General features: G+C 37.5%; 3 protein-coding genes across 6 annotated transcripts in view; 2 read left to right on the top strand and 1 right to left on the bottom strand.

The window, feature by feature from the left end:
• The window catches only part of LOC135129557 (inverted formin-2), an 87,659-nt gene extending 85,053 nt beyond the window's left edge, over positions 1–2,606 (top strand). The window contains exon 15 of the mRNA XM_064056734.1: positions 25–2,606. Coding sequence (XP_063912804.1) covers positions 25–2,115 — 2,091 coding nt within the window. The 3' untranslated portion in view covers positions 2,116–2,606. The remainder of the gene's footprint in view (positions 1–24) is intronic.
• LOC135129559 (male-specific lethal 3 homolog) lies at positions 2,220–12,049 on the bottom strand. 4 transcript variants are annotated; one of them, XM_064056739.1, is made up of 10 exons: positions 11,954–12,048; positions 11,787–11,890; positions 11,451–11,660; positions 11,302–11,370; positions 11,142–11,251; positions 10,606–11,010; positions 10,410–10,562; positions 10,170–10,307; positions 2,578–2,802; positions 2,220–2,530 (listed from the first exon to the last, which is right to left on the bottom strand). In XM_064056739.1, exons 3-10 carry the CDS (start codon positions 11,550–11,552, stop codon positions 2,476–2,478), a joined length of 1,257 nt encoding a protein of 418 aa, XP_063912809.1. In that variant the 5' UTR covers positions 11,553–11,660; positions 11,787–11,890; positions 11,954–12,048; the 3' UTR covers positions 2,220–2,475. The 4 variants fall into 4 exon arrangements, with proteins under 4 accessions (XP_063912809.1, XP_063912806.1, XP_063912807.1 ...); XM_064056736.1 differs by having other exon boundaries at positions 10,170–10,355; positions 11,954–12,046; XM_064056737.1 differs by lacking the exon at positions 11,787–11,890 and having other exon boundaries at positions 10,170–10,355; positions 11,954–12,049.
• Positions 12,050–12,117: 68 nt separating this feature from the next.
• LOC135129558 (splicing factor 1) lies at positions 12,118–16,258 on the top strand. Its single transcript, XM_064056735.1, has 8 exons — positions 12,118–12,733; positions 12,790–12,930; positions 13,350–13,425; positions 14,445–14,597; positions 14,651–14,763; positions 14,816–14,982; positions 15,031–15,189; positions 15,248–16,258. Exons 1-8 carry the CDS (start codon positions 12,406–12,408, stop codon positions 15,878–15,880), a joined length of 1,770 nt encoding a protein of 589 aa, XP_063912805.1. The 5' UTR covers positions 12,118–12,405; the 3' UTR covers positions 15,881–16,258.
• The last annotated feature ends 939 nt before the right edge of the window (positions 16,259–17,197 follow it).

Genomic DNA, 17,197 nt, shown 5'->3' with positions numbered 1-17,197 from the left:
TAATGCTTGGTGATGGATTTGAAGGGATGGAAAACTACGAATGGGACGTCGGAGGATGAGCTTTCGTCGGTGACGGGCTCCCCGTCATTGTCACGACGCCGCCTGGGTTCGTTCAACGGGAACGGAGACTCTGCCACCGGTCGGGAGGAAAGATCGCCCGATATCACCCCAAACGGGAGTCTGCGGAGGCGGCGAAGCCGCGTTTTGTCCGAAGAAGATGAAGGAAACTTGATGGACTTTCTTCGGGCTTCGGGTCAAGATAATAATCGGGAACGGAGGTCTTGGGGTAGTTTGGATAGGTCGTGGTCGCGCAAAGCCCGCGGGGGTAGTCAAAGAAAACGACCCGCTTTATTAGGGGCTGATTTTACCTCGGACCGCGAGCGACCATCATCACCTTCCCCCTTAAGCGAGTCCAAACCCATCCTATCCGAAGAAGAAACCAAACCCAAGGAGCTGCGCCAGAAAATCGAGTCCTGGCTACAAGCCAGTGAAAGCGACCAGAACGACGAAAACAGGAGACAAACTAGACGCATTACCAACCGAAGATCGCTGGAGATGGACTCCGAGAGCGAACGAAGCAGCACTTTGGACACCCTTCCGGAAGGAAAACAGGTGTACAGTGGAAGCCAATCCAGCTACCGGAAGGTGTACCCGGCCTGGGAGCCGTCCAAGACTATCGACAGCACGGATGTGGTGAGTGCTATGGAAGCCGTCGAAGAGGCGCAGCCACAAATCAAAGACAAATCGGCATGGAGGAAATCCACTTTGAACGTACCGAATAGTACTGAAGAAACTAAAGACGACTCAAGACAACGACATCTAATCCAACCCGAAGAAAACGACAGGAAGAACTTGATTAGCTCTCTCGGGGAGCGCTCCCCAACCGACAAACTCACTCTATACATAATCAAACCCACCGAAACCCCGAAGACTAGTCTCGGTTACGTCCCCCGAAGACTCCGAGATTCACCTGAAGACCCAACTATTAGTAACAAAGTCGAGATTGATCAAGACAATATTGAGACCCCGCCGGCGACCCGCAAGATCTTCATTCCCACTCCCGTCGACAAACGCGAACCCACTCAACCCAGTCCTTGTCGACGCTTGATGGGTCGTCCCCGTGACTCCCTACCAAGTCCCGACGAGCCCGAACCCAATCTAGTCCTGGGTGATGGTCAGTTCGACCGGTTTTCGGCGGCCCGGCGGACCCGCCGGTACAAACGCAGCACTGACAACAACGACTTGTCGTCGCCCCCAGAACCCGCCCCCGAAGCCGTCAAGTCGCCCGAAAAAGACGAAGACAAAGAAACTCGTCTGAAAGCGTGGCAAGACAAGCTTAAAGACACGGAGGTGAGACATCGGAGGCACCGCCACCAAACCGGAGTCAACCAAGACGACGTCAAAATGGCTTTACAGCTCAAAAACGATATCAACGAATCCACGAAAATCGATATCCCGAGTCGGAAGAACAAGGAACATGATAATGATGAAGGGTTCGAGGAGAGTCAGAGTTTGATGTCGGAGTCGCCGAGTCAGGGGGCGTCTTCCGGAGGCAACTACGAGCCGGACGACCCCGCCCATATTGTAATCGCCGACTTTAGTAAGTCTAAGCCAATGAGAGCGTCGTCTCTCGAGAGCAAAAGCACGGTGGACTCCACGACGAGCAGCGACGCGCCTGCGAGTAAAATCGTGCGGAAAGCCCCGCCCAAATATGGGCGTGTTCTAGAGAGGGGCACCCCCACGAGGCGGACCGTGCAGGAACCGGCCAAGAAAAGCGTGATTCCGCGCAGGTCGGAGAGTCTCAGAAAGACTGACTCACAGTCTAACGTGCAGAGGTCCGGTTCGAGGAACAGTATAGTGAGTTCGAGGAGCTCTCTGAATAGTTCTGCGTCGACGAGCACCGTGAAGCGGGTTCCCGTGAAGAGTAATAGTGCGACTAAAGCACCTATTAGCAATAAGACTGTGAAACGCAGTCCTTCGACGGGGGGTAGTACCGGAACGAAGCCGCCCAGGCCTCAAGCCATGTCTTTTATGAAACCTACGACCTCCAGCTCGACCAAAATACATTCCACGAATCCGGTGTCGAAGCCTGGTACTTATTTCAGGTCAAAGTAGGCGTTACTCAAGGACTTTCGTTCACTAGTCAAAAGTGCATTATTTAACATAGGTGAATACTGGTTCAGTCGGACTTGACCGCAACTTAATTAATAAAAAACAAATATGCAAAAATCACTTTTCTCATCATTATCTACAAAAGTTTACAGTCTCATTTTTCACACAGTATTATGACAAATCACAAAAATAAAAGACTAACATACTCACTTAATTAGGTACCAATTCGCAGCATCTGAACTTAGCGACAGTTTATATTTTTTATAATTATACTTAATGTCGAACTAATAACTAATAATGTCATATTGATTTGTTACCAAATATTTACTTTTAGGTAATACACCTTTTATTAAAATTGTTGCATCATTTGTCGATATAAAATTTTTCCCCAAACCACTCACGATGGTCATTTAAGTAACTAAAACACAAACACTACACACTGAATCTTGGAATCTTGACACTTACTCTATGAATAAATCCAAGTGCTGCAATAACGTTTTCCACTTATTTTCATCTATCCCTGAGGCGTTTAAAAGTTCGGGTAGTTTTACGAAAAGTCGGGTTAAATGAACGGCACCATACACTAAACAAGGGGGCGGCGGCTGCTGACTGTAGACGTGCTCGGGCACAAGACGGAAAGAGAGCGCCCTTGACATTGAACCACAACTGTCAGAGGTACCGCTGTCCGTACTAAAAGCAAAACGACAGTTACATAATTGTCCCGAGGAAAGCATAAGAAGGTTCCTCTCAAAGCGTTGCAATGACAACAATAGTCCGTTTTCCCGCGAACAGAATGAAAATAACGTTACATTAGTTTTGAGGTTATGTTGCCAACAGTGTTAGCTAGGAATAAAATTAACTACAATAGAAAAAAAATGTCATAATATTGTTCGTCGTCTGAGAACCTGTTTGATCTACAGACCAGAGCGCACTCAGGCCAATGTCGACATCCTACCGGTTTCGACCATAATTTCTTGCTGGTTCAACTTTCGAAATTTCAGTTTTTCGAAATTTTAGTTTGGGGACTTTTCAGTTTACTCCTATTTATTGTTCAATTTTTGGATTTTACAATTTCTCAGTTTTTCAATTTCTCGGTTTTCAGTTTTTCTCTTCAATTTTACGATTTTTAAATATTTCGATTTTTCAATTTTTGACTTTCATAAACTCTTTAGTTTTGGGATTTTTCAATATTTCTGTTCTTCGACTTTTCCATTTTTGACTTCTGGATTTTTCGATTTGTCGACTTTTTACTTTTTCGATTTTTCAATTTTAGATTTCTCAATTTTTTGGTATTTTAATTTTTCAATATTTAAAATTTTAGATTTTTCGATTTCTCGATTTTTCATTTCGGCTCTTCCATATTTCAATTTTTTAAATGTTTCGATTTTTCGACTTCTTCCAGGTTTTAGATTTTTTGTTTTCCAATTGTCGTTTTTTTAATTTTTTGAGTTTTCAGTTTTTGATATTTTAATTTTTCAATATATAAAATTTTAGATTTTTCGATTTCTCGATTTTTCATTTCAGTTCTTCGATATTTCAGTTTTTCAAATTTTCGATTTTTCAATTTTTCAAATTTGACATTTAACTGTCAATTTTTCGATTTTTCAATTAATCAATGTTTTGATTTTCCCATTTATTGACTTTCCAGGGTTTCGATATCCTGTTCTTCAATTCTTTTATTTTTCGATTTTTCAGGTTTTTGATTTTTCAGGCTTTTGATTTTTCATTTTTTAGTTTTTTTAAGGTTTCAATTTTTCGACTTCACCTTTTGAATATTTCAGTTTTCAGATTTTTTCAGTTTTTCGATATTTCAGTCTTGGGAATTTTCAAAATTTCGATTCTTCGACTTTTTGATTTTTGACTTCTGAAGTTTTCGATGTGTCGATTTTTTTACTTTTTCGATTTTTCAATTTTTCGATTGCTTAATCTTTCGATTTTTCGACTTCCCAGTTTTAGATTTTCTGTTTTCAATTATCATTTTAAGAGAACTGAAAAATCGAAAAATAGAGAAACCGAAAAATGCAATGTCTTCATAATTGAAAAATTAAAATTTGGAAAAATTGAAAATTGAAAAATCGACAAATCAAAACAAACAATCGAAAAATTGAAAAATCTACAATTTTAAAATCCAAAAACTAAAAAAACGAAAAAATAAAAATCTGAGAAATTCGAAAAGTCGAAAAATTGAAAAACTGAAGAATCGAAATATTGAAAATTGCCGAAACTAAAACACCGAAAAATTGAGAAATCGAAAAGTCTAAACATGGAAGTCGAATAATAATAATAGCAAATGGAAAAACGAGAACACGGAAATTCGAAAACTTGAATTGAAAAACTGAAAAATCGAAACACTGAAAAGTCAAAAAATAGAGAAATGGGAAAATCAAAAAATCGATTCGATTTTTGACTTCTGGATTTTTCATTTCAGTTCTTCGATATTTCAATTTTTCAAGTTTTCGAATTCTCCAAATACTTCGATTTCTTAATCTTTTAATTTTTCGATTTCCCGGTTTTAGATTTTCTGTTTTCAATTGTCGTTTTAAATTTTTCGATTTTTTAATGTTTTGATTTCCCGATATAGTTTCCCATTTTTAGTTTTTCTTTCATTTTTCAGTTTTTCGATATTTCAGTTTTGGGATTTTTCAATATTTCGATTCTTGGACTTTTCGATTTTTGACTCCTGGATTTTTCGATGTGTCGATTTTTAAATTTTATCGACAAATTGAGAAACCGAAAAGTCGAAAACTGGAAGTCGAATAATAGAAAATTTGAAAAATTGAAAAATGGAAAAACGATAACACGAAAATTCAAAACATTTAATTGAAAAACTGAAAAATCGAACCACTGAAAAGTCAAAAAATTGAGAAATGGGATAATAAAAAAATCGATTTATTGAGAAATTAGGAAATCATAAAAATGAACATTTAGAAACGTTATAAACTGAAAATTTGAAAATCCAGAAATGCAAAAGTTGTCAAAATTAAAATATGTATTGAAAAATTGAGAAATCGAAAAATCCAAAAATTTGAAAAATTTTAAAACTAGAAAAATTGTAAAAAGGAAAAATTGAAACATCAAAAAACTGAAAAATTTAAAAATCCGCAACATTGAAAACTATATCGGAGAACTGAAAAATCGACAAATCGATAAATCGGAAATATCTAAAATTAAAAAACTGAAAAATCAAAGTAGCCAAATATTGAACAATAGAAAAATTGAAAAATCGAGGAATCGATGCTTCAAAAAACCGAAAAATGGAAATTTCAAAAATTTAAAATTTGTAAAATTGAAAAAGGGAAAACCGAGAAATCGAAAATCCGAAATTGAAACAATCGAAAACTTAAAAAATTGGTCTAAAGAGTTTAGACAGTACTTCCCTCGCTGTCGGAAACTTGACGACTGCATGCCTATTGTGTTTTTTCTCATTACATTTTTGTAGTGGGAATTTAAAAAAAAATTGCGATGACGTCATCAACATTTTTGCAAGGACACGTATATCAGTTTGGGATAGATGTAGTGTAATACTAAGAATAAAATTATTATATTCTCAAATTTTCGGGAAAATGAATTGGGTCGTTTTGAATATTGATTTGTAATAATCAATAAAATAACGAAACAATTTACTCACGTATACGTATCCCAGGCAGCTGAAAATCGTGTATGTATAAACATTCTTAATTTAAGATGACAGGCGTAACAGCATACTTGAGAGTCAAACAGAGAAACTGTAAACAAAACGACCATCGGTTTTATTGCTTCGACTTCCGCTTATTATATAAAACATTGGGTTTTATTTTAATTCTTGACGGTGAAATTCACAATTGGTTGATTATAAACATGTCTATTTCACATTCGCGGAACCAAGTGAACGCATAAAACAAATGCAGATCTGTAATGTTAAAGTCGATGTAAATAAGCATGCTACCCTTATGTTTCAACCGAGTTTTTCCTTTAACAAATTTTTTGTCTACCAAATTGGGTTGGTTGGGGTGTAATACTAATAATAAGTGTTGCCTTTAATTTAATCAATAAAATAAATTGACTTCATTAATTTTTTTGAACCACCTCTTAAGAAAATCTAAAAAATATGAATGGAATGATAAATCACAAGTACAAACTCATCATATTTTTTGCATTTTAGATAGGATTTATTCAGCAAAATTTAAGGGTGACGTCATCAATTTTTTAGGAGGGATGAACAAATACATTTTGAACAAAAGTTTACCATGCTTATAATAGCTTTAGAATATTCCCAAGATTTCAAAGCATTCGGTTTTGTAATTCCTGATTAAACCGATAAAATAAATTCACGCCTTCATTAATTTTTTTGAGTCACCCTGCATATGCAAATCCAAAAATATGAATGGAATGATAAATCACAAGTACAGACTCATCATATTTTGTACATTTTAGATACGATTTATTCGGCAAATTTTCGAGCTGACGTCATCAAGTTTTTGGAGGGGATAAGCAAATATATTTTGACTAAACATTTATTATGCTCTTTATAACCTTAAAACATCTGCAAGATGTCAGAGCATTCCGTTTTGTAGTTCCTGATTAAATTAATAAAATATATTTGCGCATTCATTAATTTTTTTGAGTCACTCTGTATATGCAAATCCAAAAAATATGAATGGAGTGATAAATGACAAGTACAGGCTCATCATATTTTGTACATTTTAGATATGATTTATTCGGCAAACTTTCGAGCTGACGTCATCAAGTTTTTGGAGGGGATAAGCAAATATATTTTGACTAAACTTTTATTATGCTCTTTATGACCTTAAAACATCTGCAAGATTTCAGAGCATTCGGTTTTGTAGTTCCTGATTAAATCAATAAAATATATTTACGCATTCATTAATTTTTTTGAGTCACCCTGTATATGCAAATCCAAAAAATATGAATGGAGTGATAGATGACAAGTACAGACTCATCATATTTTGTACATTTTAGATATGATTTATTCCACAAACTTTTGAGCTGACGTCATCAAGTTTTTGGAGGGGATAAGCAAATATTTTTTGACTAAAGATTTATGATGCTCTTTATAGCCTTAAAACATCTGCAACATTTCAAAGCATTCTGGTTAGCAGATTAAAAATTAAATTTCAAAATGTTGTTTTATAATTTTGATTTTTTTTCCAAAAATCTGGACGTTTCAGGTGAAAAGTCGATTCAGAGTTGTAAACTACATGTGTAGGACTATGTTATTTTATACAATTGAAAACCCATTTACTATGTACAATTCTGAAGTGACGTCATCGCTTTAGTGGTGGGGATGATTAGACAAATTTTGGTTAGCGTTTTACCATCTACATGATATTCTTAATATAAGTACAAAATTTCACAACAATCGGTCGAGTACTTTCGGAGATTATCTGTCTAATAAAAATCCGGGACAACAGACGGACAGACGGACGGACAGACGGACAGACGGACAGACGGACAGACGGACGGACAGACGGACAGACGGAGAGACAGACGGAAATGGGAGACCTATTTCTTCGTCTTCTAGGGATCATGAAAGATCGAGAAAACGTAAAAGTAGAGAGTCGGCCGACGGACTCGATTACAATACTTCCTTTGCTTACGCTCGGGAAGTAAAAATCAAAAAATGAAAGAAAAATCGAGAATTTGAAAAATTGAAACATCAAAAAAATGGAAAATCGAATAACCGAATGGCTGAAAACTAGAAAAATCGAAAATTTGAGAAATCGAAATAGGTCAAAACGGAAAAAATAGAAAAATTGCAGAATCGAAAAATCGAGAAACTGATCAATTAAAACATTGAAATACCGAAAAATTTTTTTTAAAAATCGAAAACTGAAAAATTTAGAACCAAGAAGTTGAAATATCGAAAGATCAAGAAATTGAAACAAAAACTAAAATTTAATGTTCGAAATAATTGAAAAACAGAAAAATCAAAGAACTGAAAAATCGAAAAATAGAGAAACCGAAAAATGTAATGTCTTCATAACTGAAAAATTAAAATTTGGAAAAATTGAAAATTGAAAAATCGGCAAATCAAAACAAAAAATCGAAAAATTGAAAAATCTAAAATTTTAAAATCCAAAAACTAAAAAAACGAAAAAATTAAAACCGAGAAATCGAAAAATCGAAAAGTCGAAAAATTGAAAAACTGAAGAATCGAAATATTCAAAAATGCCGAAACTAAAACACCGAAAAATTGAGAAATCGAAAAGTCTAAAAATGGAAGTCGAATAATAATAATAGAAAATTTGAAAAATCGAAAATGGAAAAACGAGAACCCGGAAATTCGAAAACTTGAATTGAAAAACTGATAAATCGAAACACTGAAAAGTCAAAAAATTGAGGAATGGGAAAATCAAAAAATCGATTCGATTTTTGACTCCTGGATTTTTCGATGTGTCAATTTTTTAATTTTTAAAATTTTTGATTTTTCGATTTCTCGATTTTTCATTTCAGTTCTTCGATATTTCAATTTTTCAATTTTTCGAATTTTCCAAATATTTCGATTTCTTAATCTTTTAATTTTTGATTATTTAATTTTTCAAATTTTGACTTCCATACTCTCAATTTTTCGATTTTTCAATTAATCGATGTATTGATTTTCCCATTTCTTGACCTACGAGTGTTTCGATTTTCCTGTTCTTCGATTCTTTAATTTTTTGATTTTTCAGGTTTTTGATTTTTCAATTTTTCGATTTTTTAAAGTTTCTATTTTTCGACTTCACTTTTTTACTTTTTCGATTTTTCAATTTTTCGATTTTTAAATTTTGTTGACAAATTGAGAAATTGTAACGTCGAAAACTGGAAGTCGAATAATAGGAAATTTGAAAAATGGAAAAAAGATAACACGAAAATTCAAAACATTTAATTGAAAAACTGAAAAATCGAATCACTGAAAAGTCAAAAAATTGAGAAATGGGATAATAAAAAAATAGATGAATTGAGAAATTAGGAAATCGTAAAAATGAACATTTAGAAACGTTATAAACTGAGAAATTGAAAAATCCAGAAATGCAAAAGTGGTCAAAATTAAAATATGTATTGAAAAATTGAGAAATCGAAAAATCCAAAAATTTGAAAAACCGGATCGTCAAAAAATCAAAACATTAAAAAAACGAAAAAATAAAAAACTGAGAAATCGAAAAGTCGAAAAACTGAAGAAACGAAATATTGAAAAATGCCGAAACTAAAACACCGAAAAATTGAGAAATCGAAAAGTCTAAAAATGGAACTCGAATAATAATAATAGAACATGGAAAAACGAAAACCCGGAAATTCGAAAACTTGAATTGAAAATCTGAAAAATCGAAACACTGAAAAGTCAAAATATTGAGAAATGGGAAAATCAAAAAATCGATTCGATTTTTGACTCCGGGATTTTTCATTTCAGTGCTTCGATATTTCAATTTTTCAAGTTTTCGAATTTTCCAAATATTTCGATTTCTTAATCTTTTGTTTTTTCGACTTTCCGGGTTTAGATTTTCTGTTTTTCAATTGTCGTTTTGTCAAATTTTCGATTATTTTAATTTTTAATTTTTTTTTCTCACTGTTAATATCATACGGTGTATCGAAAACACCCACAAAAATTGTCACTAAAAACATTTAAAAATTCACACAAAAGAGAACACAGTATTTCCAAAACATTTTCCCGAAAAAAATCCATTGGGTTATTACGATTTTAACAATATTCTTAGTTTAAGACGTTTTGCTAGTGTAAAACACAAATAAAGAATTAATCCTTAGTTACACAAAATATGTACCAAAAATATTCACTTAGTCGTTATAAAAACCGACCAAACAACTATTTCCCACAGAATTATAGTCCAAACCAACCAAATCGCGTCTGAACGCTTAGAGTCGACATTGGCCTGAGCCCGCTCTGGTCTGTAGATCAAACAAGTTCTCAGGCGACGAGTTCTAGTGAAACAAGTTTTTCTTTATTGGCATCAACTATTTAAATTTGGCGCTATATTAATCTATGGCCGAACTGTCAGCGTATTTTAGTGACGTCACGTCAATGACATTTGTCCCGAAATGGCGCGAAAATAAAAATATCAAACCTTGAACTGGTTTTTGTTTTGGAAGCGCTGTCCTGATGAGAGTTCCCATTGGCCACAGTGTCATTTTTGCTCGACCGCAAACTCCTCTTCCTCTGCAGTGCTTGCTGATTATCATTTTGATAATCTTCGTCCGTGAAACTACTAGGAGACATGATATAATCTATATAACTATTATTGCTTTTATTGCTGCAAATTCCCCATTATCAAGTTGCCAACTTACTAGTGTCCAGTGTTACCAACCTTGATTCATCCTGAAATAGGTGCTGCGCTGAGGTATACATGGCTTGTTTAGTTTCAACTTGACCTTGCTCCGTTTTATATAGCAACAAATCACCAACAGTGTAATCAAAATAGATCCTAAGGCCGTCCAGTACTTCACTACAAACTGATAAACTACAACGCGTCACGTGGTACGACGAATTATACTACGCCTTACTTTCTTTGTACATCTTCAGGTCTGCGCTTGCTTTGTGAATGAAAAAGATACCTGTGTCTAGAGTGCGACTTTTCGTTAAGGTCGCAAATCTGATTGGTGGCGTAGTGCCTCCAGTACCCCTCTAAAATAGTCAAAACGTTGGGTTCCGCCGGCAACCTAAGCAACTTATTTTTTGTGTTAATTAAATAATAGTCCTCCTCGAGGAAAGTCCGCAGTTCCGCGGTTAATTCAATCGGCACGCTTTCGTCCTCAATGGACGAATCGTCCTCCGAGCTGCTAGTTTCGTCTTGTCCGTCATCGGTATCCATTCTGGCGGGGCTACTGGAGCTGCCGTCATCAGAAGAGGGGGCAGTGCTGGTTTTTCGATTGTGCTTTTTTCGGTCTCTTCTGTATAAATAAGCGCCTCTGGAATGTTTAAATGGAATGACGGCTTAAGGATGATTCGATGGAGAAGCGGTGGGTTAATGGTATTAGGATTGCAAGCTCTGGTGGCGTATTTAGAAAACTACTACTACTATCTTCGCTACTACACTTACAGTTGCAACTGTGATTTTTCCGCCAAATCTTTCTGTAATTGTCTGTTTTCTGGCGTGTCTTTTAATACGTATTCCTCACCCACGTATCTATCCCATGAGGAATTCCATCCCTGGAAAAGTCGGGCTAAATTTGGAAAAAAACAAACACTATTATTGTTACTTGGAAGTGTATTAAATATTCAACAGTTTTTCTCCCTCTGGGGTCTTTCGTCACAACTACGTCTAGTACCTGCAACATTATAACATAATTGTTAAAAAAACGCTAGTTTTATTATTGATTGATCGATTTTATAGGTTATGTATACTCACTTTTGAATCGTAGAGCACCTTGGCTTTGGTTGGATCAGGCTCATAACATAACACTCTTTCGTTTTCACTAAACTTTAACTTAATACCTCTAGTTGAAACCATATTATCGTATTTACAGTTATTTAATGGTGTTTTATTGTTGTACTCTTGATAAGATTGTTTGTTGACATTCTTGAGGCGGCGATGACATTTCTTGATAGGTTGGTAGACCTAGAAAAAAGCAACTCGGTCCCAAATTAAACGAAAAAAACGCGCTCCGCGCGTTCGTCATTTCCACTCAGTCGAAAATTTAACTCCGTAAATCGTTAGAGTCAAAATTTTGATTTTTATTTTTACCTAACGATTGTAGTTTTGCCGCCAGTGACGCAATGCCACCAATCGCGGAACAAAATCCCTAAGTTGCACTCGTCGCAAGCGACGACGTCAGTGGCGTACGATTTCTTAAATTAAATTAAATTAAATTTCACCACCGAGTGACCAATAGCTTTATTCAGTGCACTTACTGGGTGTTTACGACACGACGCAGCTTCCCTTTAGCTTGATCCATTTTATCCAACTCCCACTAGTTCCGCTATACACACCTGCACCTACGCCGCTGACGTACGTCACGACTCACTACGCACCAACATCATTGCTGCCAACGTGCACCAAAAATCGATAATTACCAGCACCGTCTGTGCTATATTTTCAAGCTTGTTTTGGCTTGTTTTTAAAGAATTGCGTCTGCTGAATATAATTCGTCACGTCTGACCCCCCAAGTCCGCTCTAGTGTTGCTAATCCACCCCTCCACTCGGTGCATTTTTCACACCTCAGTTGGCACAAAACCTCGTACTCGTCGTAGCCATCTTGTCAATTACCATCCGGGACACCGTCTGGATTTCGTGCAGTGAAACTAGTCAAGTGTTTAATCGCGCCCCAATTTCGCCCAAAAGCAGCCAAAAGCGGCGCCCCGGGATGGGTTCTTCCAGGCACCGAGACAGGAGCAGAGATCGCGATCGACGGGATAGAGATAGGGACCGCGACCGCGACAGGGACAGGAGAGACAGGAGGAAAAGCCGGGATCGGGACCGACATCGCGATAGAGACCGCGATCGCGATCGGGACCGCGAAAGAAGAGATAGAGATAGAAGCAGAAGTCGGGAAAAGCGCAAAGAAAAGACCCCGCCGGAGCCAGATGGCGAGAAACTGATCGCTGATACGCTCGCCACGATCGCGGCGACGAGGAATTTCGCGTCGTTGATAGCCCCCAAGGAGATCGACCCCAATGCGAACCAAGCAAACGGTATGATTTAGAAATTTTCCCGTTTTGATTTTTTGTAAATTGTTGATTTTGTTTAGGTGCGCAAGATGACGACGGCACGAGGAAGCGAAAGAAGCGTTCGCGATGGGCTGGGGGCGAACACGACAAGATATTTATTCCAGGCATGCCCACGATCCTACCATCTGGTTTGGACAAGAACCAGGAAACAGCTTATTTACGTAAGTCCCTTTACTTTCTTCCGTTTAAAAAAAAAAAAAAATAGAACTAAGACTAGAGATAGTTAGTTTTATATGTAAAAAAAAACAACGTGGTAAGTAGTGGCGGCAGTTGAAAAACGAATTTTGGATTCAAAAGGATGTATCAATACAACAAAAGATTTGTAAGTATGAAATTCTGTGAATTTCATGGGTGGTTACATGGGAAGGTCGCGAAATCGTGGACGTTGTTCCCTTATAGTCGCCCACTTAGTACCAAATGTATTGATATAATCATGATTTAGATGTTTCAGAGATCACGCTAAATTTTCTCAGACGTAACAAAAATTATTTCTTTACATTTAGCTCACATTTTAGATTGTACTTTTTGAACAAAATCTAACTCTAGGGCTTTTGCCCTCCTCTAACCCGTTTTATTACAGTTCAGCTCCAGATTGAGGAAGTCAGTAGAAAACTGCGCTCCGGAGACCTGGGGATTCCAGCCAATCCTGAGGAAAGGTGAAGTGTTACCAACCTTATTACCAACATCAGAACATCGTCAGCGGTTTGGCACCGATACCAGTCAATATAATGTTTTATTTTTTTATCATTTAGAGTAAAAAAGGCAACACTTTAACTTCAATTTAATTTCAATTTAGGGAAAGTTAAGGCTACAGGGTGTTGTTTAATGTTAGGAATAAAGTGCGTGTTGTTTACACCTGTGGAGCCATAATTTTCGCACTAAAAATAGACAGCTTGATAGTAAATTTGTCACTGACCCCGACTAGTGTGGGTGTTGTAAGTGTCTTTGACATTTTGTTTACAATTTGAAAATCAGAACGTTTTACTAATTTTAACAGCTGGGATTAGAGTAAGGGGGGTCAAGAATAGATGTCTGATCTATTTATTTTTAGTATCTTACGTTTTCTGATTGTTTTGTCAGATATTCATTTAGAAACACCCAATAAATAGTGTACCAAAATTGACTTTGTTACAGGATTTGTTGGGTCCAAATTTCAGTGCTAGAGCATTTGTCACCAAGGCTCAGCAGTTGGTACTACACTGAAAACAATTAATAAATATTTACTTTCAGCTATAACAAGAAAGCGAGTTAATAATCCTTTATTATTACAGCAACTAATGAATTTTTCTCTTTAGGTTTCGAACTTAAAGTTGCATTACACAAAAATAATATCAGTAGATTGAAGTTTCAGTAACTGGATCATAACACAAGAAAAACTGTTTGTTTGTTTTTGTTTTTTTCAAATTATTGTAATGTCACACTTCAAATCCAGTTTTTCTTGTCTTCAGCTAGTTTTCGTGATTGACTTTCATTTCCCGGTCCCTCACGTCTGACTAGCGTTTGCTCAAAATTTGTGTCGCTCAAAATCAGTGACATAACCACACATCCCTTGATTTAGTTAGGTAGAATAAGAAAAGAAGTGTCTGCGCCACAAATCAAAAATTTCGCGCAATTTTTGACTTGGGCAGAGGCGCGTTTTTCTTATTATTATTTTGTGTTTTTCTTCTATGTGCAGATCTCCGTCGCCTGAACCGATTTACAGCAGCGACGGTAAGCGCCTGAACACGAGAGAATTTCGCACTAGAAAAAAATTAGAGGAAGAGCGGCATGCGCTTGTTCTGCGAATGCAACAAATCAATCCTGATTTCAAACCACCAATGGATTATAAGTAAGCTAAAACCACTGGCGTTCACGGAATTTTCTTTAACGCTTGTAATGTAGTTGCAGACCCCCGGTCGTAAGAGTAAGTGACAAAGTTATGATCCCGCAAGAAGAACACCCTGAAATCAATTTTGTAGGTTTGTTAATTGGTCCTAGAGGTAACACTCTGAAGAGTAAGTACGTGTTTTTGACTAAGTTTTTTTGTTATTTGGTCGTGTTTAACAGCGATGGAAAAAGAAACAGGGGCGAAAATCATTATCAGGGGTAAAGGTAGTGTGAAAGAGGGTAAAGTGGGACGGAAGGATGGTCAACCGCTTCCGGGCGAAGACGAACCGTTGCATGCTTATATAACAGCAACGAATCCCGAGTGTGTGAAGAAGGCTGTGGAAAGGGTGGGTATTAATTTAGACGATTTTGTCCCGTATTGACGACTATTTCAGATTAAAGAGGTCATCAGACAAGGGGTTGAGGTGCCTGAAAACCAGAACGACCTCAGACGCATGCAGCTGAGAGAACTCGCTCAGCTCAATGGCACCCTTCGGGAAAACGACGGCATGCGATGTAACAATTGTGGTGCCACTGACCACAAATCGTGGCTGGTAAGTCTGATTTTCTCGAAAATCGTTTAACGTTTGATTCACCTGTCTCTCTCCTCAGTGCCCAGACAAACCCAACGTCACTAACAACATCGTGTGCTCGAGCTGCGGCGCCGCCGGCCACATAGCCCGCGACTGCCGCCAGAAGCGCCCGGGTCAAGGCGGCCCCCCTGCCCAGGGCGACAAAGCCAAAATCGACGAAGAATACATGTCGCTGATGGCCGAACTGGGCGAGGCTCCGCCCCCCGACGCTGTCAAAACCGAGACCACCACCACCACCACCACTCGCAAAACCAGCAGTTTCAATCTGTTTGAGGCGCAAATGACCCCCAGGCCGCTGATGCCGCCCCCGATGCCCACCCCGACGACCATTCCGTGCATGAACGGCATGGCGCCGCCCCCGTGGGGCGTGACTCAAACGATGACGTGGCAGCCCGGCCCGCCGGGAATCATGCCCCCGCCGCCGCCGCCAGGCGCGTCGAGTCCCCCACAGATGATGCAGTGGATGGGGGCGAACAACCAGCCGCCGCCGCCGGGGGCGGGCACTACGAACGGCACGATGACGGCAGCGGGGATGGCGCCGTGGCAAGCCACGGCGTTCTCGTGGCCGCCGGGGAATTGTCCGCCGCCGCCGCCGCCAGGGATTGATGTTAACAGTTTGTTGACCACGCCACCGCCACCGCCGCCGTCGTAAAGGGGTGGGAGCGGGTTTATGATAGGGTTTTGTATCTACACTCAATAGTTACTTTATGTGGGATGTAATTATATGATATATGGAAATGATTAATATATGTTCATGTGGAGGCTGGTGTTATTGGGGTGGTGCGAAACTGATTAGGTACCAGTGAATCGGTATTTATTACTTCCATTAGGGAATTTGAAAAAGTGGATAAAGTAAATTAGGACAATAAATTATATTTGGTAACACTGATATACATTTATGTATTTTACCTCCCAAGGGACGTCATCGTGTCAAATGTGTAATTTATGTTTTGTTACTGTTACACCTCGTGAAGTCGACTCATCAACTTGCAATTATTAATATTAATACTAATTACTATTTTACAGTGTACAGACGTTCGTTTTTTTTAATCCGAGACTTGCTTCTGTTTCGTGAAGTGACCCTCACCAGAGCATCCCAGATCCTACGATTTCCCCAGCCCTCTCTGATTACACCACGACAATGGAAATTTTGAAGAACCCTTGTATAGATTTAGAAATTATTTTTGTTGTTGAAGCCATTAAGACAAAGTTTATGAACAAATTTTAGTAGAAGGCAATTTTTCGTTAAATTTATGGAACAGACTTCTATATCTTTTGAGTACGTTGGATAGATTCAGCTGTCGTAAAAAGAGTGCTAGATTGAGAAAACAGAAACGAAGGATTTTGGATAGATTGAGGACAATCTAAAACCAGGTAGCCCTTCAAGGCCTTGTTTATCCATTTAAAAATGCGATTTTTATTTAAACAACCACTAGAATTTCAATTTTACATATAAAATTTGTCTGAAAACCTAACCCCAAAATTTGTGGGGTTATGCAACCAACATTACACATCGTACTAAATGTATTTAAGACGGTATGACTCGGCCTGGTTAAGGACGGTTTTCATTCCATTTCAAAACGAGGGAAATTGACTTATTATTATTATTTTGTCCCTTTTGTATTAAAATCTGATTTTCAGTTCTGTTTTCTGTGTAAAAAAAAAAGTAAAAACATGCAAAAATAACGACATTTACATTATAACTCTCCAAGTTTCGATTCTTTTGGCATTTTGTCGATTTTTTTATTTATTTCGATTCACAATTTTTTATTTATTCAATTTTTCAAATTTTCAGGCTTTGATTTTTCAATTCCATGATTTTCCACGTTTAATATGTGTAGACTTCTTTTCACAACATGAAACTTAAAACATGTTTAAAATGGTAAATTTGTACCAGGAAATTTACCATTTTAACCATATTTTAAGTTTATTGTTGTAAAAAGATAACTGCACGTATTTAGAAAAAAGG

Source organism: Zophobas morio, unplaced genomic scaffold (assembly GCF_036711695.1).
Source record: "Zophobas morio isolate AGI-343-1 ecotype UQ-CSIRO unplaced genomic scaffold, CSIRO_AGI_Zmor_V1 ptg000016l, whole genome shotgun sequence".
Taxonomy (NCBI): Eukaryota; Metazoa; Arthropoda; class Insecta; order Coleoptera; family Tenebrionidae; genus Zophobas; species Zophobas morio.
The sequence above is the reverse complement of the archived record's forward strand: the minus strand, read 5'-3'. Positions and strand labels throughout refer to the sequence as shown.

Coding starts and splice junctions, on each gene's coding strand:
- LOC135129559 (XM_064056737.1), bottom strand. CDS start 11,552: ATGGTTTCAACTAGAGGTATTAAGTTAAAGTTTAGTGAAAACGAAAGA. Junction 11,252..11,301: donor AATATTTAATACACTTCCAA/GTAACAATAATA, acceptor CGACTTTTCCAG/GGATGGAATTCCTCATGGGA. Junction 11,011..11,141: donor GAAAAATCACAGTTGCAACT/GTAAGTGTAGTA, acceptor TAAACATTCCAG/AGGCGCTTATTTATACAGAA.
- LOC135129558 (XM_064056735.1), top strand. CDS start 12,406: ATGGGTTCTTCCAGGCACCGAGACAGGAGCAGAGATCGCGATCGACGG. Junction 12,931..13,349: donor CCAGGAAACAGCTTATTTAC/GTAAGTCCCTTT, acceptor GTTTTATTACAG/TTCAGCTCCAGATTGAGGAA. Junction 14,983..15,030: donor TGAAGAAGGCTGTGGAAAGG/GTGGGTATTAAT, acceptor CGACTATTTCAG/ATTAAAGAGGTCATCAGACA.